Source organism: Bombina bombina, chromosome 6 (assembly GCF_027579735.1).
Source record: "Bombina bombina isolate aBomBom1 chromosome 6, aBomBom1.pri, whole genome shotgun sequence".
NCBI classification, from domain to species: Eukaryota; Metazoa; Chordata; class Amphibia; order Anura; family Bombinatoridae; genus Bombina; species Bombina bombina.
Window position 1 is genome coordinate 1,054,274,720 of NC_069504.1, and position 26,746 is coordinate 1,054,301,465.

General features: G+C 38.4%; 1 protein-coding gene and 1 long non-coding RNA gene across 2 annotated transcripts in view; one reads left to right on the forward strand and one right to left on the reverse strand.

The window, feature by feature from the left end:
- CACNA2D4 (calcium voltage-gated channel auxiliary subunit alpha2delta 4) overlaps nucleotides 1-26,746 on the reverse strand; it is a 1,345,448-nt gene that overhangs the window by 1,018,637 nt on the left and 300,065 nt on the right. Inside the window, exon 6 of the mRNA XM_053718853.1 lies at nucleotides 5,894-6,025. Coding sequence (XP_053574828.1) covers nucleotides 5,894-6,025 — 132 coding nt within the window. The remainder of the gene's footprint in view (nucleotides 1-5,893; nucleotides 6,026-26,746) is intronic.
- Nucleotides 1-26,746, forward strand: part of LOC128664141 (uncharacterized) — a 326,605-nt gene that overhangs the window by 278,731 nt on the left and 21,128 nt on the right. The window lies entirely within an intron of this gene.

A 26,746-nucleotide genomic window follows, 5' to 3' on the forward strand; every position in this document is an offset into this window, starting at 1 on the left:
CAGTTCAGCACTACCTAACCTTGTACACAACTTTGTGTGTCACTCTTACAGTCTGAATAAATCCACTTGGTTGACTGTTCTAGATGGCCCTCATATTTTGTTGTATTTTATATATATATATATATATATATATATATATATATATATATATATATATATACATACACACATGGTATATATATTTATTTTTAGTAAAAAATACATCTGGTTAAAGGGTACAGTAAAGACCTCACAGACGCTGAAAAGCATACAATAACTGCACATTTACCTAATCTAAATGTTGGAAACCCATATGTTCTGAATTACAGATGACATATGTTGGACGGCCTAATTTTAAAAAGAGACTGGAATGCAATTATTTCTTATGCCAAAAATTATGCAGTAAAGAGATATGTCACTCTTAAATATGTGTTTCTGGCAATCAATGGGTTATTTCACAGTTTATATATAAACTGACAGTACCCTTGGGTCAAATATGTATTGAAAGTCTTTATACAATTAAAAACATGAAGGAATAAAGTAAACTTAAAAGAGTAGAGGCCATAACAAATTGCAGGGGGCCTGACCTAATTTTATTCTCAAACAAAGCTTGTGGCTTCCAGAATTTATCCATTCATGATAATCTTACATTGTACCTATGAGCCATTCCCAAGTAATCCCAATATCTTCTATCCTGTACATTCCAAAACATCTTGATTGTTAGCTCATAATCTTTTTTAACAGTTGCTATTAATCTTGTGTGTTACAGTAGCATCTACAGATAAACAATTGCTTTAGCAAAAAACAATAAAGATTAAAAAACATAATTTATGCTTATATGTTAAATTAATTTCTTTTTTGGTGGTGAGAGCCCACAATTCCTTACTGTTGGGAATTCATCACCTAGCCACCAGGAGGATGCAAAGACACCCAACACCAAGAAATTTATTATCCCACCCACTTCCTGTACCTACAAGTCTATCATATAGCCAGGAAACAGGAAAAAAGAAAGTAGAAAGGACAGTGGGGTAAAGAGGTGCAAACTAGAACTGCCCCCTATTATAAAAAATAAAATGTGCGGGGGTGTGGACTCTCACCACCAAGAAAGAAATTAATTTATCAGGTAAGCATAAATTATGTTTTCTTTCTTAAGGTGATAAAAGTGCAGGATTCCTTACTGTTGGGAACTAACACCCAAGCTGTGGAGTCAATGAAAAAAAATGGGTGGGACAAAAAGGAGGCGCCAATTTACTAGACACTACAGCATGAAGAACCTTCCTGCCAAAGGCTGCCTCAGAACATCAAAATTATAAAATGTATTAAAAATATGCAAAGACGGCCTCATTTTTGCAAGTCCAAGAAGTCTGTCCTGCTTCCAAGTAAGCCCTATGAAGCAGATGTTTGTCTAATAACAAAACAAATAAGCTTGAAGACTGAACAAAATCTTAAGTGGCACACAAATAGAATTTAATCACCCTGACAACATCGAAACTGTGTAACAAACTGTCTTTTGGGTTAGAATTACTGAAGTACTTTCTCTTTGATATGATTAATCACCCTTGAGAGCATGATTGGAGGAATAATATTAAGCGGTCAAGGGATTGCTAATATATCTATCAAGTTCACTTGAAGCTCTCTTGACCTTGAACCATATCTGGGAAGTTTGCGTGCTATGCCTTAGCATGCATAGCTGGAGGACGCAGATTAAACCTCTCAAAAGGAATGTAGTCTGATGCTGCCATAATTAGGCCCATTACCTAAATACACTGAGCCACTGAAGTTAGTTCTAAATACTGAAGATCCCGACATGCAGACTGAAGGTTGAGCTTGATTTTATCCATCAAGTACAGCTGCAAGGAGATATAATCTATAATCAGGAAGGTCACCCTTGAAAGAGGAGTCAAAGAACTCCTTCCCTTGAGTACCTTCCGGCCATGACTGCAAAGGAACATAGTAGCTTTTTGGTATGAACAGTCACTAAAGGTAAAGATGGTGCCTGAACCCTGAGCTTTAATACACAACAACAGTACACCTTGAACATTGATGAAAACCCTGGGAGCTGTAGCTAGACCAAAAGGAAAAGCTACAAACTTATTATATCTGTCCAGGAAATCAAAGCGAAGAAACTGGTAAGTTGTTTGTGAATAGGAATTAAAAGGTGAGCATCCTTCAAGTCTATAGTTGTCATAAACTGACCTTGCAGGACTAATGGAAGGATAGATTTTATAGTTTCCATCTTGAATGAGGGAACTCTCAAAAATTTGTTTAAGGTTTTCAGATCCAGAATAGGTCTCCATCTTTGGAACAATAAAGCCGTTTGTAGAAAAAAAACCTTCCCTTTTTCTGACAGAGGAACAGGACCAATCACCCCCACATTCTCTACTTCTCGAATACACTGAAGAAAAGACAAAAAAAAATCTGGCCATTTGGAGATATGAAACAGAAGAAAACCTCTTCTATACCCTTGAGATAAAAGCTCCATTACCAAAGGATCCCATGCAAATTTCGCATTGGAAGGGGAGTTGTTAGGCTGATTGGACTTGTTCCATATTGGATTGAAATTCCAGGAAGACTCTGTAGATTCTGACCTTTGAGAAGAAGTTGACTTCTGGTTTCTGGACTGACAAAAGGAGCGAAAACAATGAGTAGATTTAACCTTGGATCTGAATTTCCTATCCTGGGTAAAAATGTTCCCTTGCCACCTGTAACAGTGAAAATAATAGAATCAAAATCTGTTCCGAACAAAATTTCTGCCTTGAAAGGAAAGGGATAAAGGCCTGGACTTTGAAACTTGCAGACCAAGATTTCAGCCACAAGGTCCTTTAAGTCCATAATAATTTCAATTACCATGTCACAAATAAAGGAGTTCGCTAATCTAAAGAACCATATACGTTCCTGCATATCCTATAAAGAGGATTCAACTGACACCAACGCAGACATGGAATCGCACCAGATTGATGCTGCCCCAGCAACACAAGAGTTACCTAGACATGGTTGAAACAAAAGACCCCCTTGAAAGAAGGCCTTCCTGAGATAGCTTTCTAACTTCCTATTCAGAGGAATTGTGATTCTTTTCACTAAAGTAGCAATTGCTGGATGCACTTTTGGAATGGTTACCCAAAGTTCTAACATAGAAGCTGGAACCAGAAACATCTTTTTAAATTTTGGGGACGGAATAAAGGGAATCCCAGATTTATCCCATTCCTCCGCAACTGACTTAGCTTTAGGTTTAAAGACTAGGTCTAACTGATTTTCAGCCTTATCCTCAACTGGCTTAGGGCCCTGACTACCTAAAGTCTGTAATACCTCTTTATGCAAAGAAAAAAAATGTTTCTGCATACGCTTACTTGAAAGCAGCATAGTAGCCAAATCCTCAGAAATAGTGGAATTCAAATAGTCCTTGAAATCTGTAGAAGAATCAGTAGCACCTCCCTGAGCAGTATTCACTGGCCGAGGGCAAACAGGTTAAACAGGCTGTGCAAAGGTGAGTTGGAAAAATAAATATCTTGAGGCCTATCTTCTGAATTTTCTAACCCAGAAGTGTCAGACCCAGTTTGCTCCATAGTGTAATAAAGAAGAAACAGAGGCAAGAGAAAATACCACGGACAGACCACTAAACACAGTAGATTAGCATAATCAGTAAATGCATAATAAAAAGATAATGCAAAAGCACTTTGTTTGAATTTCAAATTAGTAGATTTCTTTCTGACAAATTTGAAAGTTAGTTGCCTCAAAAAGTGTGTATATATAAAGATGGTGCACATTTAGATAATGGAGATGAAATGGAAAGTTGTTTAAAATTGCATGTTCTTTCTGAATCATGAAAGTTTAATTTTTACTTGAGTGTCGCTTTAACTTGTACAGGCTTAGGCCACGATACTCAAAACATTGTCAGGCCAACGAGAAATTGCCTGTTTGGGTTCACCAGGCTCATAGTACGTCAGTATGGCGATATATTCTAAAAAAGTGGGTTGAACCTTGTTGTGCTGACGAGTGGCGATGTGTCCCCCATAGGATATAATGAGAATTGCAACTGCAGCAAAAGTCCACAAACATGGCCAGAGCTGCGTGTTTACACAAAATAGACTGTGTGTTTGCAAAAAGCAAAAAATGTTTTTTGTGTATTAACACTTCAAATTATACATATGCAAATTCAGTTTCCCTGTACATTTGATAGATTTGTCACACTGAGAAATATCACCACTGAAAAGCAGACAACACTGATATGGCTGAAAAGGTATAGCTAAGATGGAGGACAGTGCTTTGAATATTAGAAACCCATGGCAATGTTTCCCCATTAAAATACAGGTTACTTCCATGGAGTGCCCTTAAAATTCCCACGGAACGCCTATATATTCTTCATGTCTGCAATGTACTTTGCCAATAAAGACAAAAAACAACTTCCTATTAAAAACTATAGGAGCTGTGGATTATATAGTATAATGTTAGAACATGTATGTAAAATGTAAGAGTGATTGTACTAATCTTCTATTGTGTACTTAACAGTCGGCTGCTATTACAGGTTTGCAAAAACCCGGCGTTAGCGGGCAATATGGCAGCATTGAGCTCCATACTGCACACAAATACCAGTGCTGCTTTGAGCTGGTTTTACGTGCTCGTGCACGATTTCCCCATAGACATCAATGGGGAGAGCTGGCTAAAAAAAAGCCCAACACCTGCAAAATAAAACCCACCCAATAAACCCTTAAAAAACCTAACAATAACCCCCGAAGATCCACTTACAGTTTTTGAAGACCCGACATCCATCCTCAACGAAGCCGGGAGAAGTCTTCATCCAAGTGGCAAGAATATTAAAAACGCAACATCGCAATATTGTGAAAATATGAATATTGCAATCGCGATTGCACATTCTCATAATGTAAATATGAATATTGAGAAAGAGCAATAGCAATCTTAAAATAATTAAAAATACACACCTACACAGCGCTATACCCTGATATGGAGGGAAAATAAAAATGCCTGACACCACAATCAGGAGCCCAATAGCGCTAAGTATAAACAGTGCTGTAAGTGAACATGAAGCACATACAAATAAAAACAGTCTGACTCTGTGCCCACAATACACAATGCAAAAGTATAAAGTCCCCATAACACTCTGATCTGTGTGTGTACCTGACATTAAGTCCTCCGGCTATGATGCCGATAACTATATGAACCTGCTGATAGCCTGTGGGCTGTGATAGCCTTGAAGTCCCCACACCACTGTGCTTATAGAAGCTGTACATTTTGTGACAGTGAAAAGCCGATCCAGTACTGCACTAGACAGCAGACGATTCAAATTGGGAGTACAGCAGTATTGCCAAATAAGAGAAGGCTAAAGGACCAGTCCCAGCAACACCTGTGGCAGGCTTGTGATATAAACTCCTGCAGGATATTTACATCACACAGCCTAGTACTCCTAAGCCCCTCTCTTCAAAGTTATGCCTTATGAGGGGAACAATGGGGGTAAAAAAAAATCCTACTAATAAAAAATCTGGAGCACCTCACGTCTTCACCTGCTTCTTGGAGAGGCAAAGAAAGACTGTGAGGTACAGGAAGTAGGAGGGATAATAAAGTTCTTGATGTAGGGTGTCTTTGCCTCTTCCTGGTGGCCAGGAGAATTCCCAACAGTAAGGAATAGTAGACTATCACCACTTTAAGAAAGACACTATAATATAAATTCTAACTCATGTAACAAGTTCTCACTATTACCATGTGACAGACTTGGGGGTAGATTTCATAAGCAGCGGATGCTGCTTTCTACGCCTGAAGTTTCTGGCTCGCCGGAAACGTAAGTTAAGAAGCAGCGGCCAATCAATGAAAAAATGTCCATGCCTACTTTGTACCCTTTATCCTGTATGATCTTTTCAATCCCCTCATCTGCCATTTAAGTCAACTGTATTGCTGCAGTTACCTGGATAAAGTCTGAAGAAGCCAGTTGAGCTGCCAAAATACTGCCAGGTTAGAGTGGGATCTCTTTGGAAATTGTCAACAAAAATGGGGTTCAAGGCTTCAGACATATACACTCCATTAAGAATATCAGAGTCTGTGGAGAGAAATAGATAGTTAGCTATTGCATTACTATGATATAGACAGCCACACATACCTATTCTGTGACAGAACTGTAAGTTGAGAAGTATTTTATACTAACCGCATAAACAACAGAACACAAATTGTATCAATAGACCATTACTTAAAGCAATCACCTAAGACAAACCTTAGTTTAAAGAGACATAGGGGCTTATTTATTAAAGGTCTTGCGAACCTGATCCGACAGTGCGGATCAGGTCCGCAAGACCTCGCTGAATGCGGAGAGCAATAGGCTCTCCGCATTTAATATTGCACCAGCAGCTCACAAGAGCTGCTGGTGCAGCGGCGCCCCCTGCTGACTCGCGGCCAATGGGCCGCCAGCAGGGAGCTGTCAATCAACCCGATCATACTCGATCGGGTTGATTTCCGGCGATTCCTGTCCGCCTGCTCAGAGCAGGCGGACAGGGTTATGGAGCAGTGGTCTTTAGACCGCTGCTTCATAACTTGTGTTTCTGGCGAGTCTTCAGACTCGCCAGAAACACGGGCCCACAAGCTCCATACGGAGCTTAATAAATGGGCCCCATAATACTCAAAATGGTTCTATCATGTGTATAAAAGACCACCAGTTAAACATGTTAAAAATATGTTTTGCATTAAAACAAGTTAAAGTGAATGTAAATTTTGATGATAAAGTGTCAGTTTTTTGAAAATTTGATTGAAAACAGGGGCACTTTAATTTACATTTCACTTGTGTTGTGAAAATACTTACCTTTTAATCCGGACAGCCGCTCCAGCTTCCCCCGGTCGTCGCAAGCCTCTTCCTATGTCAGAAATGACGGATGGGTCATCCTCCAATCACGGCTACCCACTGGGGGAATAAGTGTCTGATTCAACGCCGTGATTGGAGGAAGCCGGCTTCCTCATTTTAGACCCAGGAAGAGGCTTTGCGACGTGCGGAGGAATATTGATCAATTAAAGTGCCCCTGTTTTTAATCAATTTTTTTTTTTTTAAAACGGGCACCTTATCATCAAAATTTACATTCACATTAAAGGGGACATAATACTCATATGCTAAATCACTTGAAACTAATGCAGTATAACTGTAAAAAGCTGACAGGAAAATATCACCTGAGCATCTCTATGTAAAAAAGGAAGATATTTTACCTCACAATCTCCTCAGCTCAGCAGAGTAAGTTCTGTGTAAAAAGTTATACTTCACCTGCTCCCAGCTGCAGGTAAAAATAAAAAAAAAATGAAGAAATGAACAGCAGCCAATCAGCATCAGCAGTGCTGAGGTCATGAACTCTTACTGTGATCTCATGAGATTTGACTTAACTCTCATGAGATTTCATAGTAAGCTTCCTTCACCTGATTGGTGAAATAAGATGAGAGTTCACGAGGCTCATCCTTTCAGCTGTCCCAGGACAGACATACTAAAATGCTGCTTAGAAATCCTTTACAATGGGAGGTGGCTACTGAGGAACTTTTGAGGTAAAATATCTTTCTTTTTTACATAGAGATGTTCAGGTGATATTTTCTTTTTTTTTTTTTTTTTTTTTAAATAGTTTTTATTGAGGTACTAAGGATAGGCAAACAAACAGTAAATAATGTAGTACAGTAAGTGATCACATTCCATGACATATTAATATACAGTGCCTATATAGAAGTTAACCCTCCCTATCATACTCAAAAGGCCACTCATGGACCTTACATGGAAAGGCATTACTGAAGATAGGGGAAGGCATAATATAATAGAGGGATCCCGTTGCAAGTACCTCAAGATTTTTTGTTTTCTTTTCTTTACACTGCTTAAGCAATCGGATAACTTGCTTTAAGCACTAAGCTATAACAATATCAAGGGTCTCTGAAGAACACTCATGAGCGTAAGTAAAGTAGTGATCCTCTAGAATACTGTCAAAATGAAAGTACAGCCTGCAAATAGAAAATACATTCAAAAGGGAATTTTCAATACAGATTTTTCAACCACAGGGACAGAATTATCAAACTATCAAAAGTTAGGTCTTCTGGGGGACAAGCTGCGGCGTTATTAAATGGGGACCATTCATAAGCAAGCTTTAAAAAGAGTACATTCATAAGCCCCTGGTGTCGCAGAAAGGACATAAATATAAATGTGTTTTCGTCCTCACATCTCATCTCTTATAGTAGTATCAAAAAGTTAATATACAGACCCTTAGTCTACTTGGCAGAACATGAACCTTGGTCTCCAGCGTTGCAATTAAACATAGACCCTACACGCCATGGCAACTAGATAATCAGATCATGTATGAGTAGCCCTGCACAATACATCATTCCCCATTTACACACCTAAGCAATACTAAATAGCTGTTCCCTGTGGTTTATGTGCATAGAACAATACCTAGCCTTGAGAGACAAGTAAATTTAGCATACAGGCTGCACAGACATCACAAACATGGAGGACAGTAGATCATATAAACTGCTATTATGTATAGAGGGGGGGAGGGGAGGACACATATAGGTACAAAGGAAAACTAATTCACATATACCAACCAAACCTAGAGTGGAATATTAGATGTAGCAACTAAACTAAGCAAATAGACAGACCAGGTGATATTTTCTAGTCAGCTTTTTACAGCTATACTGCATCACTTTCAAGTGTTTAAACATTTGGGTATTATGGCCCTTTAAGTAAAAGATATTAGAATATGTAGTGAAACTAACAAGAACTGGATGATTATGTACAGATTAGTCCTGGGACTCTACTGCTCACTGGCTGATACAGACAACTACCACATAAAAAGTTAGTTCATCTGTTTTATAAAACCACTTATCCCTGCATTTATATTTTTAAACTGTCTATTTTAGAAGGAACACATATTTTCTTGAGTATCAAGTCTTTTTAAGTGCTGTAATACATTTATTACACTGCAAATGAATAGTCATAGTATAACCAAATACAGTATAACTAATTATATTTATAAATTATTGGGTACTTGACAGATAAAGGCCGCCTTTACTCACTGCTCTGCCTCTGTCAGTGAGCTGTTCAGGGCACAGGAAGATGGTTGGGAGAGGGAACACTGAGGAGGAGAGAGGATCTGGAATGGGGCTTTTTAAAAAACTAATAACATGTTGTCTGCACAACTACAACATATGGTATATTTCATACAGATTTAATGTACTGGCTGGTATAGTTTTAAGTTTATAAGAGATTGTGATAAAGAATTACACAGGGGAGTTTAAACTCAGATCATTTGAATAAGTGGAGGCAATAAGATACCAAGATTATACCCAGATCTCCCTTTTGTGATTGCACAGTATAGTTACATCATATTTCATTAGAAGGAAAATCTACAACAGTTGGAGGTGAGAGGGAGAACTGCTTTTTTCAGTTTGATTCTTTTGAGGAAGGCTTAAAAGGCATGCTAGGCTTAGGGGTGTTATTAAATACATAAGCCCAGGGCTGCTGTGAGTAAGGAGCTAAGAGAAAAGCTATGTTTCTAGCCCCAGCCTAAGAGGACATCATGTGATGCATACCATTCTGCAAGGGAATGATTAATAAGCATGCTGGGCTGTGTACAATGTCTGATGGGTAGAGGCAGGATGAGTATTCACTTCCTTATACTACTGCAGGACTAGAGGGTTCTAATTAAAAAGTGACCATAGTCACAGCGGGTTGGGCCTAGCTGAACGGCCTGCAGATTACTGTGTTGGCGTCTGATCGCACAGAAAATACCACCGCATTGTGTCACTCCGGAGGGTCGGAGTTCCGCTCCGGAGTTCAAGCCACCACACATCAACGGATCAAGGATTGAAAAATTCAAAGCGGCGGCTCACCACAGTAGCATAAGGAAGACGATCGATTGCTGCAGCTCCCGAGCATCAAGAGTGAGTAAAGTTACCTGGACTCACATTACATATACACATTCTGTGGACCGTCATCACGGTAACATGCTGACACGGTTTAGGGCAGAAATTGGAGGTTTCCCAGCACTAAAGTCCACATCACGCAAAGTGGGACACCTCTTTTTGGTGCAAGTCGGCATCTTCTCCTCCACTGCCACCAACGGACTTTGTAATATGCAATTTGACATTCCAGTGAGCTGGAAGAATTTGCACACAGATTGGACAATACTACAAATAAACTTACCAAGGGGACTATAAGACCTTACACACAAGAAGGATTGCTTATTACAGCAGGAGTTAATAACATTGACCTCCCTAGAAGGGTTTTACATAAGTGAGGTTCCTTTGATATTCACTGATCATAAGCCTTAGAAACTTCAGCTACAGCAAATAAGCAAGCCCAACAGACAAAGAGTATAAATTTAGGCACATAAAACTGCTAATCTAAATATCCTAACAACAAACAATATGCTCCCCCCCCCCCTTCCTGCTGACCTCAGTGGTAGTAGGTCATACCACAAACTCCTTTTTCCTTGATCGTCCTGTGAGGACACAGGACGATCAAGGGAGGAGGTCCTCCCTGGGGAGTAGCAAATTGCTGGGACTCCTGGAATTAATCAGCAGAAGGGAAGACAGCCAACCCCCCCCCACAAATCCACACACTTACATCCCTACTCCAAGTATTGGCCTGACCTCTCATCAACATAATCTCACCTCAAGAAATAACAGCTCTGGGTGTCCCATTAAAATACTAGTAGAGTTACTACATAAAATCATGGGCTAACCTAGGTGGTCCCTACCTGAGCAACACATTGAATATATAACATATGTTACTTTGTAAGCGACAAACCTTTTGATTAGGGGATGTAATCCTTACAAAGGCCTTTCAACACTCGCTCTCCTCTCAACACGAAACCTAGAAACTACTGGGAGAAAGGGACTACATGAGAGGACCATATAGCAAGCCTTATCTAACACCACCTTTTTATTGCCAAAAACAGGAGGATGCTCTACACATTCAAATTACCTAATTACTCACAATTTTGGACAAGACTGACTAACATTTATGGCAGAGGTGGATCCGACAGCTGGATAAAATACTTCAGTTTAACAGGTGGAAGTCCAGACTTGGGGGAGAGCCTATCTACTAGAGCCATACATCTATATCTATATACCCTTTGGAAGAAGTACTATAATAAGAGTGTCTATCAAGAAATTTCAACATGAAGATCCGTACTCAATCAGTTAAAGAGTGTCTCTCAAACTCACAACAAAAGAAGAAACAAGCAATTCTGGAGTCTTCGCAAGATGCGGAGCAAGAGGAAGAAGCAATATCTCATTCTCTATCTTCACACAAGACATCCTCTTCCAATGATGAACTCTTAAAGCAAATAAAAAAGATGTTTAATGAAGAAATTAGAGCTGCACTCTCAGAACTAAAACAAGATATCTCAGATATAGGTGAGAGAACAGCATCACTTGAGGAGAGAGTGGACGACATATCTGAAGAAATTCCAGAACAACAATCTATTGTGAAAACCCAACAAGACCAAATCCAAAAACTGTAAGACCATCTAGAAGATCTAGAGAATAGATCTAGAATATCCAATATACAAATCACAAATTTTCCAATACTTACTTCCAGTAGAAGATAAGTCGCTCTTCCTAATGGATAGACCACCAAACCCAGCGGCATCCAGAGATGTAATAACAAAGCTACATTACTACTAAGGTCGCACAGATACCATTTTTTTAAGACCGAGTATAAGCATAGATACTTGTTTTTAAATACTCGCCGATACCAATTACCAATACTTTTTTTTTTATGTCATGTAAAAGTTTACAAAGCACAATACAGACTAATAATTTAAGATTCCTTTTCTATAATTATGAAGGACTGTAACTCAAAAGACATTATGAAATAATAAAACAGTTTTATTTGTCACAAAGTTCACAGAACATGTTTAGAAATAAAAAATATTAGAATAAAATATATTGATAATAACAACAATAAATAACAAATATAAAATCACAACCAACCAAAAGTGCAATACAGTAAAAAATAGAACAGTGCACTGTTTAATCATGGGGAACAACACTATGGGCTAGATTACATTTGACTAGTAAGCTTTACTAATGCTCTCAATAAAGTCTATCGAGTTGGAAATGTGAACAGAGTATTGGTAAAGCTTACCAATCAAATATAATCTAAATACAGTCCTATAATTGCAGGATGAGTGTTCATTGGAATTAATTTAATTTTTCCTATGAGTACTGTTCCTGCAATTATATAAGCTAAGGACAGGGCCGGATTGGCCTACTAGGATACCAGATTTCCTGGTGGGCTGCAGCAGCTGGGGCTGGAAAGCTACAATTTAAAGGGTTGTAGGCTGTTATATAACATCAACCTGACATTTGTATTTAATATAAAGTAATATAATTTTATTCTGAAAAAATATTGGGGAAGGAGTGTCCCAGTAAAACCCTTTGAGAAAAATGGGACATGTGCATTCTACCGACTCAACGGAAAATAGGGCTGGTCTTCATATTTTTCCAGGGCTGCTTTTTATTCCCAGTTCAGCCCTGGTTATGGATGTTCCTCAGAGTACAGTATGTTTTGAACATAATTGTGCAAGATGAGAACTAGAAGTAAAAAAGGCAATCTAGCAATTAAAATAATTTTTCAAAAGTTAGTGGCAAGTTTTTTTTAAGGACCAGAACAGAAGCATCTCTGCATGTTCAGCTATAAGTCTGTTTTTGCTATCAGTAAGGACTTGAGGTTCGACTCTAAATTGAACACTCTTTCACTTTTCACACTATTGCATGTGTCAGAAAGATATTTTTGGACCATTTTAGCCAGAGCTAGAAATCTTAGTTTATTAACTGCCCAGTACTTCAGGGATTTGTCTGAATGAGGTACAGTGATCTCTCCTACAATAATACAAATAACAGAAATTTGTATTCGCAGAACAGTAGTAAACAATTTTTAGTTTAGTCTCCACTCCAGCTTAAAATGAAATGGGAACATGCAGTTTGGAAAAACACCACAAGATAGCATATTGGTATGAAGTGGAGGTATCGGTTTAAGTATTGGTGCATTTGCACAAGTACAAGTACTCATGCAAATACTTGGTATCGGTACTGATACCGATACTAGTATTGGTATCAGTGCAAACCTAATTACTACCATATTAAAGAGCTGATTATGAAGGTGTTCGGAAGGTTCCAGAAATAACCTTTGAGGGCCACAAGATTCAGCTATATGCAGACCTCTCCCCTATAAACCTCAAGAAGGGAGTTCAAGCCAATTGTATCAGCACTAACCAAAGTCCAGATAAAATACAGGTGGGGATTTCCATTCCAGCCGGAATGGGCCGTTGGAAGCAGTCGATAAACAATATTGCTTCCGACAGCTTATTTATCGGTTTGCGAGTGAGTGCACACATAACTGAATTACGGCTCAATGGAAACTAGAAATTCAAGATTTTGAGCCTGTATCTTTCAATAAACAAACCACACAGTTCATGTGCCAAATACCGAGGACTCGGCACTTCCATGCAGAGACTTGTACGCCTGAAAACACTTTGAAGGTATAACAATCAATATTCACAAGCTCATCTTGCACCACCGTCAAGGACTCACCAAGAGAAAAGCAGGGACCTTCAGTCTGGGACGAAGAGACACATTCAAATGCTGCGGGACTAATCCTCCACCAGCTCCGTCTCTTACTCGAACACCGGGTCTCTCCACTGCTGCATTTCCATTGCGGCGTTCCACGTGATCCGACTGTGATGTCATACAACGAGTCCTGGGGTTTCCTTACTCATACACCAAAACTGCAGCCAATCAATTTTTTAGCCAATCATGTATGATTTGTTCCTTTAAAAGGCATCAGCTGTACCTGGGTGTTAGGCTATGACTACGGCTTGTTAGCCGAAACGTGTAAGCCCTTCCAGGCTACACTGTTTCCTGTCATCTATGATTGATGGTTGATATTGTATCATCTGACAAGTTTTATTTTCTTCAATAAAAGTGGAATTTTTTACTGCACATTGGTGGATTTCTTCTGTTTTGTTCAATGGAAACTACTCCAATAGTCGGTTGTTTTTTGTTTTATTGTTTTTGTTATTTGTTTATTTAAATGCTAGTTACTGTTTCTCAATTCAAGACTACACAAGATCTATTCATGTGTGATTAATCTAATATAACTACTGAAGTATATTTTCATATGCTCTGGCAGGGTACAGGAGATGGGTGAGTCCAGCTCTATGACACAGTGGAGCTCCACACTTACATATAAAAAATGACAATCATGTGTATGATTACTATCAGTCACAAGTTTGCCTTTTATGTAAACAACTAAATGAATGTAACCTGTCTTCTTTGTGATATTATGTACCCATGTATCTATTGGATTCTTAATAAAAAGATTGTGAACAAAAACAAAAATGACGATCAATGTAATTTCCCATAATTTCCCATAATGTTAGGGGACTACACTCTAATATTAAAAGACAGAAGGCAATCTCCACCTATAAATCTCTAAATGCTCACATTATTCAGCTAGATTACGAGTTTTGCGTTATGAGTGAAAAAGCATTGTTATGCTTCATAAAAATGCTTTTTCCCTAACACCGCTATTACAAGTCTTGTCAGAATAGGTGTACCGCACACCTTTTTGGCCGTCACGCAACATCAGTACCGCACTTTAAAAAGAGTCCTTTTTCTATGGGACTTTCATAGCGCAAGTATTACAAGTTTTGCTGTGAGGCCAAAAAGTGAGCGGTACAGCCTAAAATGACAAGATCCGTACCGCCATCTAAAGTCAGTAGTTATGAGTTTTATGCTACAAAGCTGTACCTAGCTAAACTGTCACAAAGTACACTAACACCCATAAACTACCTATTAACCCCTAAACTGAGGCCCTCCCGCATCGCAAATACTAAAAAAAAATACTAACCCCTATTCCGCTGCTCCCTGACACCGTTGCCACTATAAAAACCTATTAACCCCTAAACTTCTGGCCTCCCACATCACTACATAAATATATTAACCCCTAAACCTAACCCTAACGTAAGCCTAAGTCTAAACCTAACCCTAACTTAAATATAATTACAATAAATCTAAATAAAACTTACAATTATTACCTAAATAATTCGTATTTAAAACTAAATACTTACCTATAAAATAAAACCTAAGCTAGCTATAATATAACTAATAGTTACATTGTAGCTAGCTTAGGTTTTATTTTTATTTCACAGGTAAATTTGTATTTATTTTAACTAGGTAGACTATTTAGTAAATAGTTATTAACTATTTACTAACTACCTAGTTAAAATAAATACAAATTTACCTGTAAAATAAAACCTAACCTGCCTTACACTAAAACCTAACATTACAATAAAATTAAATAAATTAAATTAATAAAATACAATTATCTAAATAAAAAAAAAAAACACAAAATTACACAAAATAAAAAACGAAATTATCAAAAATAAAAACAAATTACTCCTAATCTAATAGCCCTATCAAAATAAAAAAGCCCACCCAAAATACAAAAAAAAAAAACCTAGCTTACACTAAACTGCCAATGGCCCTTAAAAGGGCCTTTTGCGGGGCATTGCCTCAAAGAAATCAGCTCTTTTACCTGTTAAAAAAATACAAACACCCCCCAACAGTAAAACCCATCACCCAACCAACCAAACCCCCTAAATAAAAACCTATCTAAATAAACCTAAACTAACCATTGCTCTGAAAAGGGCATTTGGATGGGCATTGCCCTTAAAACCCACCGAATAAACCCTTAAAAAAACCTAACACTATCCCCTGATGAACAACTTACAGTTTTCGAAGACCGGACATCCATCCCCATCCAGACAGCAGAAGTCTTCATCCAAGCGGGCAGAAGTCCTCCTCAAAGCCGGCAGAAGTCTTCATCCAGACGTAATCTTCTATCTTCATCCATCCGGCGCGGAGCGGGTCCATCTTCAAGACATCCGGCGCAGAGCATCCTCTTCTTCCGATCGCTGCTGAAGAATGAAGTTTCCCTTTAAGTGACGTCATCCAAGATGGCGTCCCTTACATTCCGATTGGCAGATAGAATTCTATCAGCCAATAGGAATTAAAGGTGAAAAAATCATATTAGCTGTTACAATCAGCAAATAGTATTGAGCTCTCATTCTATTGGCTGATTGGAATAGCCAATAGGATGAAAGCTCAATCCTATTGGCTGATTGCAACAGCCAATAGGACTTTTTCACCTTTAACCCCTTAATGACCGGACCATTTTTCAATTTTCTTACCCTTAATGACAATGGCTATTTTTACATTTCTGCAGTGTTTGTGTTTAGCTGTAATTTTCCTCTTACTCATTTACTGTTCCCACACATATTATATACCGTTTTTCTCGCCATTAAATGGACTTTCTAAAGATACCATTATTTTCATCATATCTTATAATTTACTATATAAAAAAAAAAAGTAAAATATGAGGAAAAAATTGAAAAAAAAAACACTTTTTCTAACTTTGACCCCCAAAATCTGTTACACATCTACAACCACCAAAAAACAACCATTCTAAATAGTTTCTAAATTTTGTCCTGAGTTTAGAAATACCCAATGTTTACATGTTGTTTGCTTTTTTTTGCAAGTTATAGGGCCATAAATACAAGTAGCACTTTCCTATTTCCCAACCACTTTTTTTCAAAATTAGCGCTAGTTACATTGGAACACTGATATCTTTCAGGAATCCCTGAATATCCCTTGACATGTATATATTTATATTTAGACGACATCCCAAAGCATTGATCTAGGCCCATTTTGGTATATTTAATGCCACCATTTCACCGCCAAATACGATCAAATAAAAAAAAAACTTAAATTTTTCACAATTTTAGGTTTCTCACTGAAATTATTTACAAACAGCTTGTGCAATTATGGCACAAATGGTTGTAAATGCTTCTCTGGGATCCCCTTTGTTCAGAAATAGCAGACATATATGGCTTTGGCGTTGCTTTTTGGTAATAATAAGGCCGTTAAATACTGCTACGCACCACACTTGTAATATGCCCAGCAGTTAAGGGGTTAATTAGGTAGCTTGTAGGGTTAATTTTTAGCTTTAGCGTAGAGATCAGCCTCCCACCTGACACATCCCACCCCCTGATCCCCCCCTGACCCCCCTCAAACAGCTCTCTTCCCTCCCCCACCTCACAATTGTCACCGCCATCTTAAGTACAGGCAGAAAGCCAGTACTGAAATAAAAATAATTTATTATTTTTTTTTTTTTTTTCATACAGTCTGCAGTGATGGATCCCCCCTTACCCCACAACCTCCCTGATACCCCCCAATACATCTCTCTAACCCTCCCCCTCTACCTATTTGCCGCCATCTTGGGTACTGGCAGCTGTCTGCCAGTACCCAATTTGCCCCCCAAAATAGTTTTTTTTTTACTTTTTTATATGAAATACTTGTTTTCTGTAGTGTAGCTGGCCCCCCTAAATGATCTACATCCTTCCCCTCCCAGATCCCTTGCTAAAGAACTAAGATCCCCCTGCATCTATATCGGTTTTTATTTTTACTTTCACATTCCTGCATAATTTGCTTGCGCGCGCGCGCACCCGCCACCCCGCCCCCTACGGCCGCAACCGCCCCTCCGGTAACAACAACCGACAATGTTAGATCGGTTTGGCAAACAACTGAGGGTCATATAGCCAAAAGCTGCTCCCACCCACCAACGAATTTCTTAGCATCAATGGCCGATGCAGAGAGGGCCACAGAGTGGCCCTTTCTGCATCGGTATGTAAAATAGTGGATTGCAGTGATGCCTCAATATTGAGGCATCACTACAATCCCTTGGAAGCAGCTGGAAGCGATCATGACCAGGTACGTCAATTGTCATTAAGGGAGTTTTTTTCTATGACGTACCTGGTAAGTCCTCTGTCATTAAGGGGTTAATTCCTATTGGCTGATAGAATTCTATCAGCCAATCTGTCAGGCTTTTGGGTGTAATGTTTCCTTAATTAGAGTTCAACCAATCATATCTTACTTACTCCCATAAAACACCTGTTCACTAAACACACCTTGCTTAGTATTTTGTTATTTTCCTCAGAGTAACACTGAGCCTCTCTGATCTCTGGAAGGTTATAAATGAGTCTTAACTTATCAACAACTGAAGTTATTTCATTCAAGATCTTTCTACTACGGATCTCATATTTATTTCCAGCCTGTTGCAACATCTTTATTATTGGAAATCTTACTTTGGCAAGTACTTTCATTTATTCAAGATTGTCTGTTATTTGTGGAGTTACGTTACCTGTTTCATCTTATCAGCTCATATTACTTTCCAAACAAGTCTGTTTCACCCATAAAGAATAACCGGTTATTGAAGCTCTAAACTGTTAAACTTATTTGTTCTGTTACATTAACTTTATGTTGTTTTCTGCTTCACCGGAGAATCGTGACGTCACACGCTGACAGTTAGCCGGCTTCAGCGTGTCTCAACTCCTGCTGCACTCGCAGCGTACAGAACCCGGAAGTGTTTGTCTTTACTTACCGCACTCACAGTTTTCAAGGTACATTACCACGTTTGCATTTATAACTTTATCTACAGAAGTTCTCCATTATATGAATCTATCAATATTACATTGGATAAGACTTACTTGCTGTGTATTTAATATCTCATGTTACGCATTCTATTGTAACTACTCCTTACTTAATTAATTAGAAAGTTTCACCTATTCCAAATCCTCTTGTATTATACAAGCCTGCTTATTTCTAAGATTTCTTTCGATATTGTTCCTATCTTGCAGATAATACTTTATTGTGTACTTTTTGCAGGGAAACATTAATCTTAGAATAACTGCACATATATCCATATGGGTTTACCAAGTAATAGTACTCTCAATTGATATTGTGCTACATACCTAAATCACTTGTAATCATACTAAGCAGGTTTGATTGTTACATAATACTAAGCCATAAAAGAAAATGGAACCTGCTGAAATTCCCCAAGTAGTCTATAACCTGAGTCAAAAGGTAGACAAAATGGGACAGGCTATCCTGGACTTACAGCTAGAAAATCAGGTTCTCAGAGAGCTTATAAAGGAGGTAAAAGAACAACAAACCCCCAGTTCTGAACCACAGATAAGCTTGCCAGAATTATATAATGGTGATAGGAAAACCTACAGGCAGTTTAAAAATGCTTGCTACCTGCTTTTCAATTTAAAACCAAAAACTTACCCCACTGACAGGGTAAGGGTTTTGTCCACAATATCTTTTCTAAGATCTGAACCCAGAATTTGGGCAGATCATTTGTGTGAAACAAATGACCCCCTACTAGATTCACTAACAAATTTTTTCCAAGCTATGGATGAGCTATATAGAGATACTGACATTCAACTAACGGCTGAACAAAAGATGAGGAGCTTAAAACAAGGAAAAAAGACAGTGGAGGAATATACCACTGAATTTAAGCTGTACGCATCAGACTCTGCATGGAGTTTGGTTTCTCTTAGAAACCAATTTAGATTGGGACTCTCTGATCCTGTCAAGGATGAGCTAGCACGTATAGAGCTTCCAAGTACCCTGGATGCATTAATAAAAGTCTCAACCCAAATCGACCGAAGGCTCAGGGAACGCAAAGCTGAACGTGGTCATTCAGATTCAACATTTAAAGCCACTATGTCCACCTTTGCACATACAAAATCACCTCCAACGGAGCATGTCACCCCCATGGAAATAGGAGTTATACGTGGACCATTAACCCCTGAAGAAAGGATAAGAAGAAGAACCAATCACCTCTGTATGTATTGTGCAAATCCCAGTCATACAGTTATGAACTGTCCAACATTACAAAAAAATAAAAAGAGTAAGTTTGTTCATATTAACAATACTCAAAGTATAGATAAACAAATTTCTTATTGCAAACTATCTCTCCTTTTGCAGTGGGACCTTAAGAGATTGTCTACTTCTGCCATAGTTGACTCTGGAGCCTTTGGAAACTTTATAGACAAATCTACTGTATTGAAAAATAAAATACCTATTGTATTAAAGAAAACACCAGTCTCAATCAAAGTTATTGATGGCTCTGTGATTGCAAATAGTCCTATAACACACAACACAATACCTATATTAGTTATTACTGATGATGGTCACACCGAATATATAACATTCAATGTAATTCCATCACCTCATTTTCCTATAGTATTGGGGTTATACTGGCTTCAGACACACAATCCCCAAATTGATTGGTCCACTTTAACTGTTGCCTTCCAATCAAAATTCTGTGAAAACACATGCTTCCCACATCATAAAATACTACACACAGAATTAGAACAGATACAAATACCGGAACCATACCAGGACTTCATAGAGGTCTTTAGCAAAGTTGAGGCAGAAACTCTTCCACCCCATCGGGTTTATGATTGCCCAATTGAATTAATTCCAGGTGCAACATTACCGGTTGGTCATTTGTATCCATTGAGTCACCCTGAGTTGTTACATTTAAAACAATACCTACAAGATAACCTTCGGAAGGGTTTTATCAGACCCTCATCTTCACCCACAGCAGCTGGAATGTTCTTTGTAACCAACAAAGACACTTCCCTTAGGCCGATAATAGATTATCGAGAGCTTAATAAACGGACGGTAAAAAACCGATATCCGTTACCTCTCATTCCGGAATTAATTGAAAGATTAAGTAATGCTACCATCTTTACTAAGTTGGACTTGCGTGGGGCATAAATCTCATACGTATAAGGGAAGGAGACGAATGGCTCACAGCATTCAGAACTCGGTATGGACTCTATGAGTACCTAGTGATGCCATTCGGTCTCTGTAATGCCCCCGCAACGTTCCAACACTTTATTAATGATATTTTCCGGGATTTATTAGACATATGTCTAGTAGTATACTTAGACGACATCTTAATTTACTCCAACAATTTGTCAGAACATATATAACATGTCCGTTGGGTATTAGCTCGGTTACAAACACATAAACTATATGCCAAATTAGAAAAGTGTTCATTCCACAATACCACTATCTCATTCTTAGGCTATACTATATCTCCTGCTGGTATCCAAATGCAAACCGAGAAGGTTGATTCAGTGAAAAATTGGCCAACTCCTAAAGATAAGAAGTCTCTCCAAAGGTTTTTGGGGTTTGCCAATTATTACAGAAAATTTATAAAGAATTTCTCATCAATAGTGAGACCACTCACACAACTTACTGGTTCAACCCAACAATTCCATTGGAATCAAAGTCATTCCAAAGTATTTGACTTCTTGAAACAAACTTTCACAGAAGCACCCATACTCAAATTTCCGAATGTTGATTTACAATATGTATTGGAAGTTGATTCCTCAGACTTTGCGATTGGCGCAGTACTTTCACAACAGAAAACACCCAAAGATCCTCTACATCCAATCTCCTACTTTTCAAAAAGTATGACATCAGCAGAGAGGAATTACGCAATAGGAGACAAGGAATTACTCGCCATCCGCAAATCCTTAGAATTTTGGAGACACCTACTAGAAGGCGCAAAAATGCCCTTCATAATTTACACGGACCACAAAAACCTCCAATACCTGCAAAATAACAAGACTCTATCAGCTAGACAGGTACGGTGGAGTCTTTACTTTGCAAGATTCGACTTTCAAATCCTATACCGCCCAGCAAACAAAAATGGAAAAGCGGATGCACTCTCTCGACAACTATCCGAACCTATTCCTAACGAAAATCCTACTGCTATAATTCCTTCTGAACGCTTCATCGGATTAACTTCAGACTTTCTAACTGATATAAAGAACTCTTCAAAAAATTCACCCACTGACACTAAGGTTCCTTTGGAATTGAAAGACGGATTATACTACTACAAGAATATGATCTATATTCCTAAAGATTTGAGACAACAAATCCTACAACATCACCATGATTCACCCTTAGCTGGACATCCAGGGGAATCACGCACCATCGAACTTATAACAAGGACATATTGGTGGCCTCATTTGAAGGAAACTGTTTCAAGTTATATAAAGAGTTGTGTTACTTGTCAAGTATGCAAAACTGAGCGGAAATTACCTTATGGGCTTTTAATATCAATTCCAACATCTGACAGACCCTGGAAACAAGTAGGAGTTGACTTCATTGTGGATCTACCTCCGTCAAAGAATTATACCACTATCATGGTAGTTGTTGACAGTTTCACCAAAATGTCGCATTTTATTCCATTTCATAAGCTTCCCACTTCAGCAGAAACAGCTAACTTATTTATACAACATGTGATTCGGCTTCATGGAGTACCAACAGTTTTGATATCTGACAGGGGATCCCAGTTCACATCTAAATTCTGGAAAAGTCTCTGTCAATCTCTTAACATAACCCATCAATACACAACTGCATTTCATCCACAAGCAAACGGACAGGTTGAAAGAATCAACCAATGGTTAGATGAGTACTTAAGATGTTTTTGTTCCTACCAGCAAGACAATTGGATAACATACTTACCCTTCGCTGAATTTTCCTACAATAATCTAACCAATTCATCCACAAAATTATCTCCATTCTTCGCAAATTATGGGTACCATCCAACCATCACTTCAGTTAGTACTACCCCTTCCAATTCTCCTCTAGTTGATGAATGGAATAATGCACTTCTAGACAATTTTCGGGTTATCAAGGAAAACATTTCAAAAGCTCAGAACTCCCAAAAGCACTATTATGATTTGAGACACAGACAACCACCTTCATATCAAATTGGAGACCAGGTATGGTTGTCAACGAAAAACCTAAAGCTACATCTTCCTAGTAGAAAAATGACACAAAAATTCTGTGGACCTTTCCCCATTACTAGGGTAATAAATCAGAATGCAGTCACTCTGGATTTACCATCATCTATGAGAATACATCCAACTTTCCATGTTTCCCTCCTCAAACCATACGTTCCTACTAGAAATAACACACCCCAATTACTGCCGACCAGTTCCATCCAAGACTCAGAAGTCTATGAGGTGAAAGAAGTACTTGATTCAAGGTTTTCCAAGGGAATTCTGGAATATTTAATTAGGTGGAAGGGATACTCAGAGGAAGATGACTCCTGGGAACCCGCATCTAATCTTAATGCACCTCGACTTGTTTCCCAATTCCACAGGAGATATCCAGATCGCCCCAGACTTCAAGCTGAGGATCAGCTTGTTTGAGGGGGGAGTCATGTCAGGCTTTTGGGTGTAATGTTTCCTTAATTAGAGTTCAACCAATCATATCTTACTTACTCCCATAAAACACCTGTTCACTAAACACACCTTGCTTAGTATTTTGTTATTTTCCTCAGAGTAACACTGAGCCTCTCTGATCTCTGGAAGGTTATAAATGAGTCTTAACTTATCAACAACTGAAGTTATTTCATTCAAGATCTTTCTACTACGGATCTCATATTTATTTCCAGCCTGTTGCAACATCTTTATTATTGGAAATCTTACTTTGGCAAGTACTTTCATTTATTCAAGATTGTCTGTTATTTGTGGAGTTACGTTACCTGTTTCATCTTATCAGCTCATATTACTTTCCAAACAAGTCTGTGGCACCCATAAAGAATAACCGGTTATTGAAGCTCTAAACTGTTAAACTTATTTGTTCTGTTACATTAACTTTATGTTGTTTTCTGCTTCACCGGAGAATCGTGACGTCACACGCTGACAGTTAGCCGGCTTCAGCGTGTCTCAACTCCTGCTGCACTCGCAGCGTACAGAACCCGGAAGTGTTTGTCTTTACTTACCGCACTCACAGTTTTCAAGGTACATTACCACGTTTGCATTTATAACTTTATCTACAGAAGTTCTCCATTATATGAATCTATCAATATTACATTGGATAAGACTTACTTGCTGTGTATTTAATATCTCATGTTACGCATTCTATTGTAACTACTCCTTACTTAATTAATTAGAAAGTTTCACCTATTCCAAATCCTCTTGTATTATACAAGCCTGCTTATTTCTAAGATTTCTTTCGATATTGTTCCTATCTTGCAGATAATACTTTATTGTGTACTTTTTGCAGGGAAACATTAATCTTAGAATAACTGCACATATATCCATATGGGTTTACCAAGTAATAGTACTCTCAATTGATATTGTGCTACATACCTAAATCACTTGTAATCATACTAAGCAGGTTTGATTGTTACACAATCGGAATGTAAGGGACGCCATACTGGACGATGTCGCTTAAAGGGAAACTTCATTCTACAGCAGCGATCGGAAGAAGAGGATGTTCCGCGTCGGACGTCTTGAAGATGGACCCGCTCCATGCTGGATGGATGAAGATAGAAGATGCCGTCTGGATGAAGACTTCTGCCCGCTTGGATGAAGACTTCTGCCGGCTTCGTTGAGGACTTCTGCCCGCTTGGATGAAGACTTCTGCCGCCTGAATGAGGATGGATGTCCGGTCTTCGAAAACTGTAAGTGGATCGTCGGGGGTTAGTATTAGGATTTTTTTTAAGGGTTTATTGGGTGGGTTTTATTTTTGGCTTAGGATTTGGGCAATGTAAAAGAGCTAAATGCCCTTTTAAGGGCAATGCCCATCCAAATGCCCTTTTCAGGGCAACTGTTAGCTTAGGTTTATTTAGATAGGTTTTTATTTGGGGGGTTTGGTTGGTTGGGTGGTGGGTTTTACTGTTGGGGGGTGTTTGTATTTTTTTAAACAGGTAAAAGAGCTGATTTCTTTGGGGCAATGCCCCGCAAAAGGCCCTTTTAAGGGCTATTGGCAGTTTAGTGTAGGCTAGGGGGCTTTTTTATTTTGGGTGGGCTTTTTTATTTTGATAGGGCTATTAGATTAGGAGTAATTCGTTTTTATTTTTGATAATTTCAGTGTTTTTTTGTGTAATTTGGTGTTTATTTTTTTGTAATTTAGATCATTGTATTTTATTAATTTCATTTATTTTATTTTATTGTAAGGCAGGTTAGGTTTTATTTTACAGTGAAGTATTTAGTTTTAAATACTAATTATTTAGGTAATAATTGTAAGTTTAATTTAGATTTATTTTAATTATATTTTAAGTTAGGGGGGTTAGGGTTAGACTTAGGCATAGAGGCCTATTTATCAAGCCGTCAACCACAAATACGCTGGAATTCCGCAGCGTAATTGTGGCGAGCCTGATTCGCCTTATTTATCAAAGCCTACAGACCGGCAAAAGTTGAAATTTGTGACGTAACATACGATCCGCTGGTCTCAGTCCGACACAGATCGATGCTTACGTCATTACAGATGTTCCGAATACAAATTCGGCACTATCTGACTACTTTTGCTATTTATCAAATAGTTAACAGGTACGCTCGCCACTATTCCGGCCCAGCGTACCTGGTTTTCAATCCGCCGCCCTGGAGGCAGCAGATGCCATAGGAATCAATGGGAGTCTGAAAGCAGCGAAAGCTCATGTTCGCTGCTGCCAGATATCCCATTCATTTCTATGGTAGAATAAACGTTACGTTTACACCTAACACCCTAACATAAACCCTGAGTCTAAACACCCCTAATCTACCGCCCCGACATCGCTGACAGCTACATAATGTTATTAACCCCTATCCCACTGCTCCTCGACATCGCCGCAACCTTTATAATGTTATTAACCCCTATCCCGCCGCTCCCGGACCCCACCGCAACTAAATAAATATATTAAACCCTATCCCGCCGCTATCGGAGCCCACCGCAACTCTAATAAAGTTATTAACCCCTATCCCGCTTCTCCCGGAGCCCTCAGCAACTAAATAAATATATGAATCCCTAAACATCTGGCCTCCCGCATCACTATCACTTACTAAACCTATTAACCCCTAAACCGCCAGCCCCCCACATCGCCATAAACTAAATTAACCTATTAACCCCTAAACCTAACAACCTGCTAACTGTACATTAAAATTACATCATTCCTATCTTATAATAAATTTAAACTTACCTTTAGATTTAAATTAAAATATATTAAACTAATAATTACCTACCCTAACTATTATACTAAAATTACATTAAACTATATTAAACTATTAATTAATCTACCCTAACTATTATACTAAAATTACATTAAACTATATTAAACTAATAATTAACCTACCCTAACTGTTATACTAAAATTACATTAGACTACAAATTAAATTAACTATATTATATAGTTAAAACCTAACCCTACTGAAATAATTTAAATCTACAATTAAAAAAAACTAACAACTAAGTTACACAAAATAACAAACACTAAGTTACAAAAAAAAGTAAACACTAAGTTACACAAAATACAAAATAAATGATCAAATATTTAAACTAATTACACCTAATCTAAGAGCCCTATGAAAATAAAAAGCCCCCCAAAATAAAAAAAACCCTAGCCTACAATAAACTACCAATGGCCCTTAAAAGGGCCTTTTGCGGAGCATTTCCCCAAAGAAATCAGCTCTTTTAGCTGTAAATAAAAATACAAATACCCCCCCAACAGTAAAACCCACCACCCACACAACCAACCCCCCCAAATAAAATTCTATCTAAAAAAACCTAAGCTCCCCATTGCCCTGAAAAGGACATTTGGATGGGCATTGCCCTTAAAAGGGCATTTAGCTTTTGTTCCGCCCAAAGTCCCTAATCTAAAATTAAAACCCACCCAATAAACCCTTAACACTAACCCCCGAAGAGCCACTTACAGTTTTTGAAGACCCGACATCCATCCTCAACGAAGCGGCAGAAGTCTTCATCCAAGCGGGCCGAAGTCTTCATCCAAGCCAGCAGAAGTCTTCATCTAGACGGCATATTCTATCTTCATCCATCCGGTGCGGAGCGGCTCCATCTTCAAGACATCCGGCGCGGAGCATCCTCT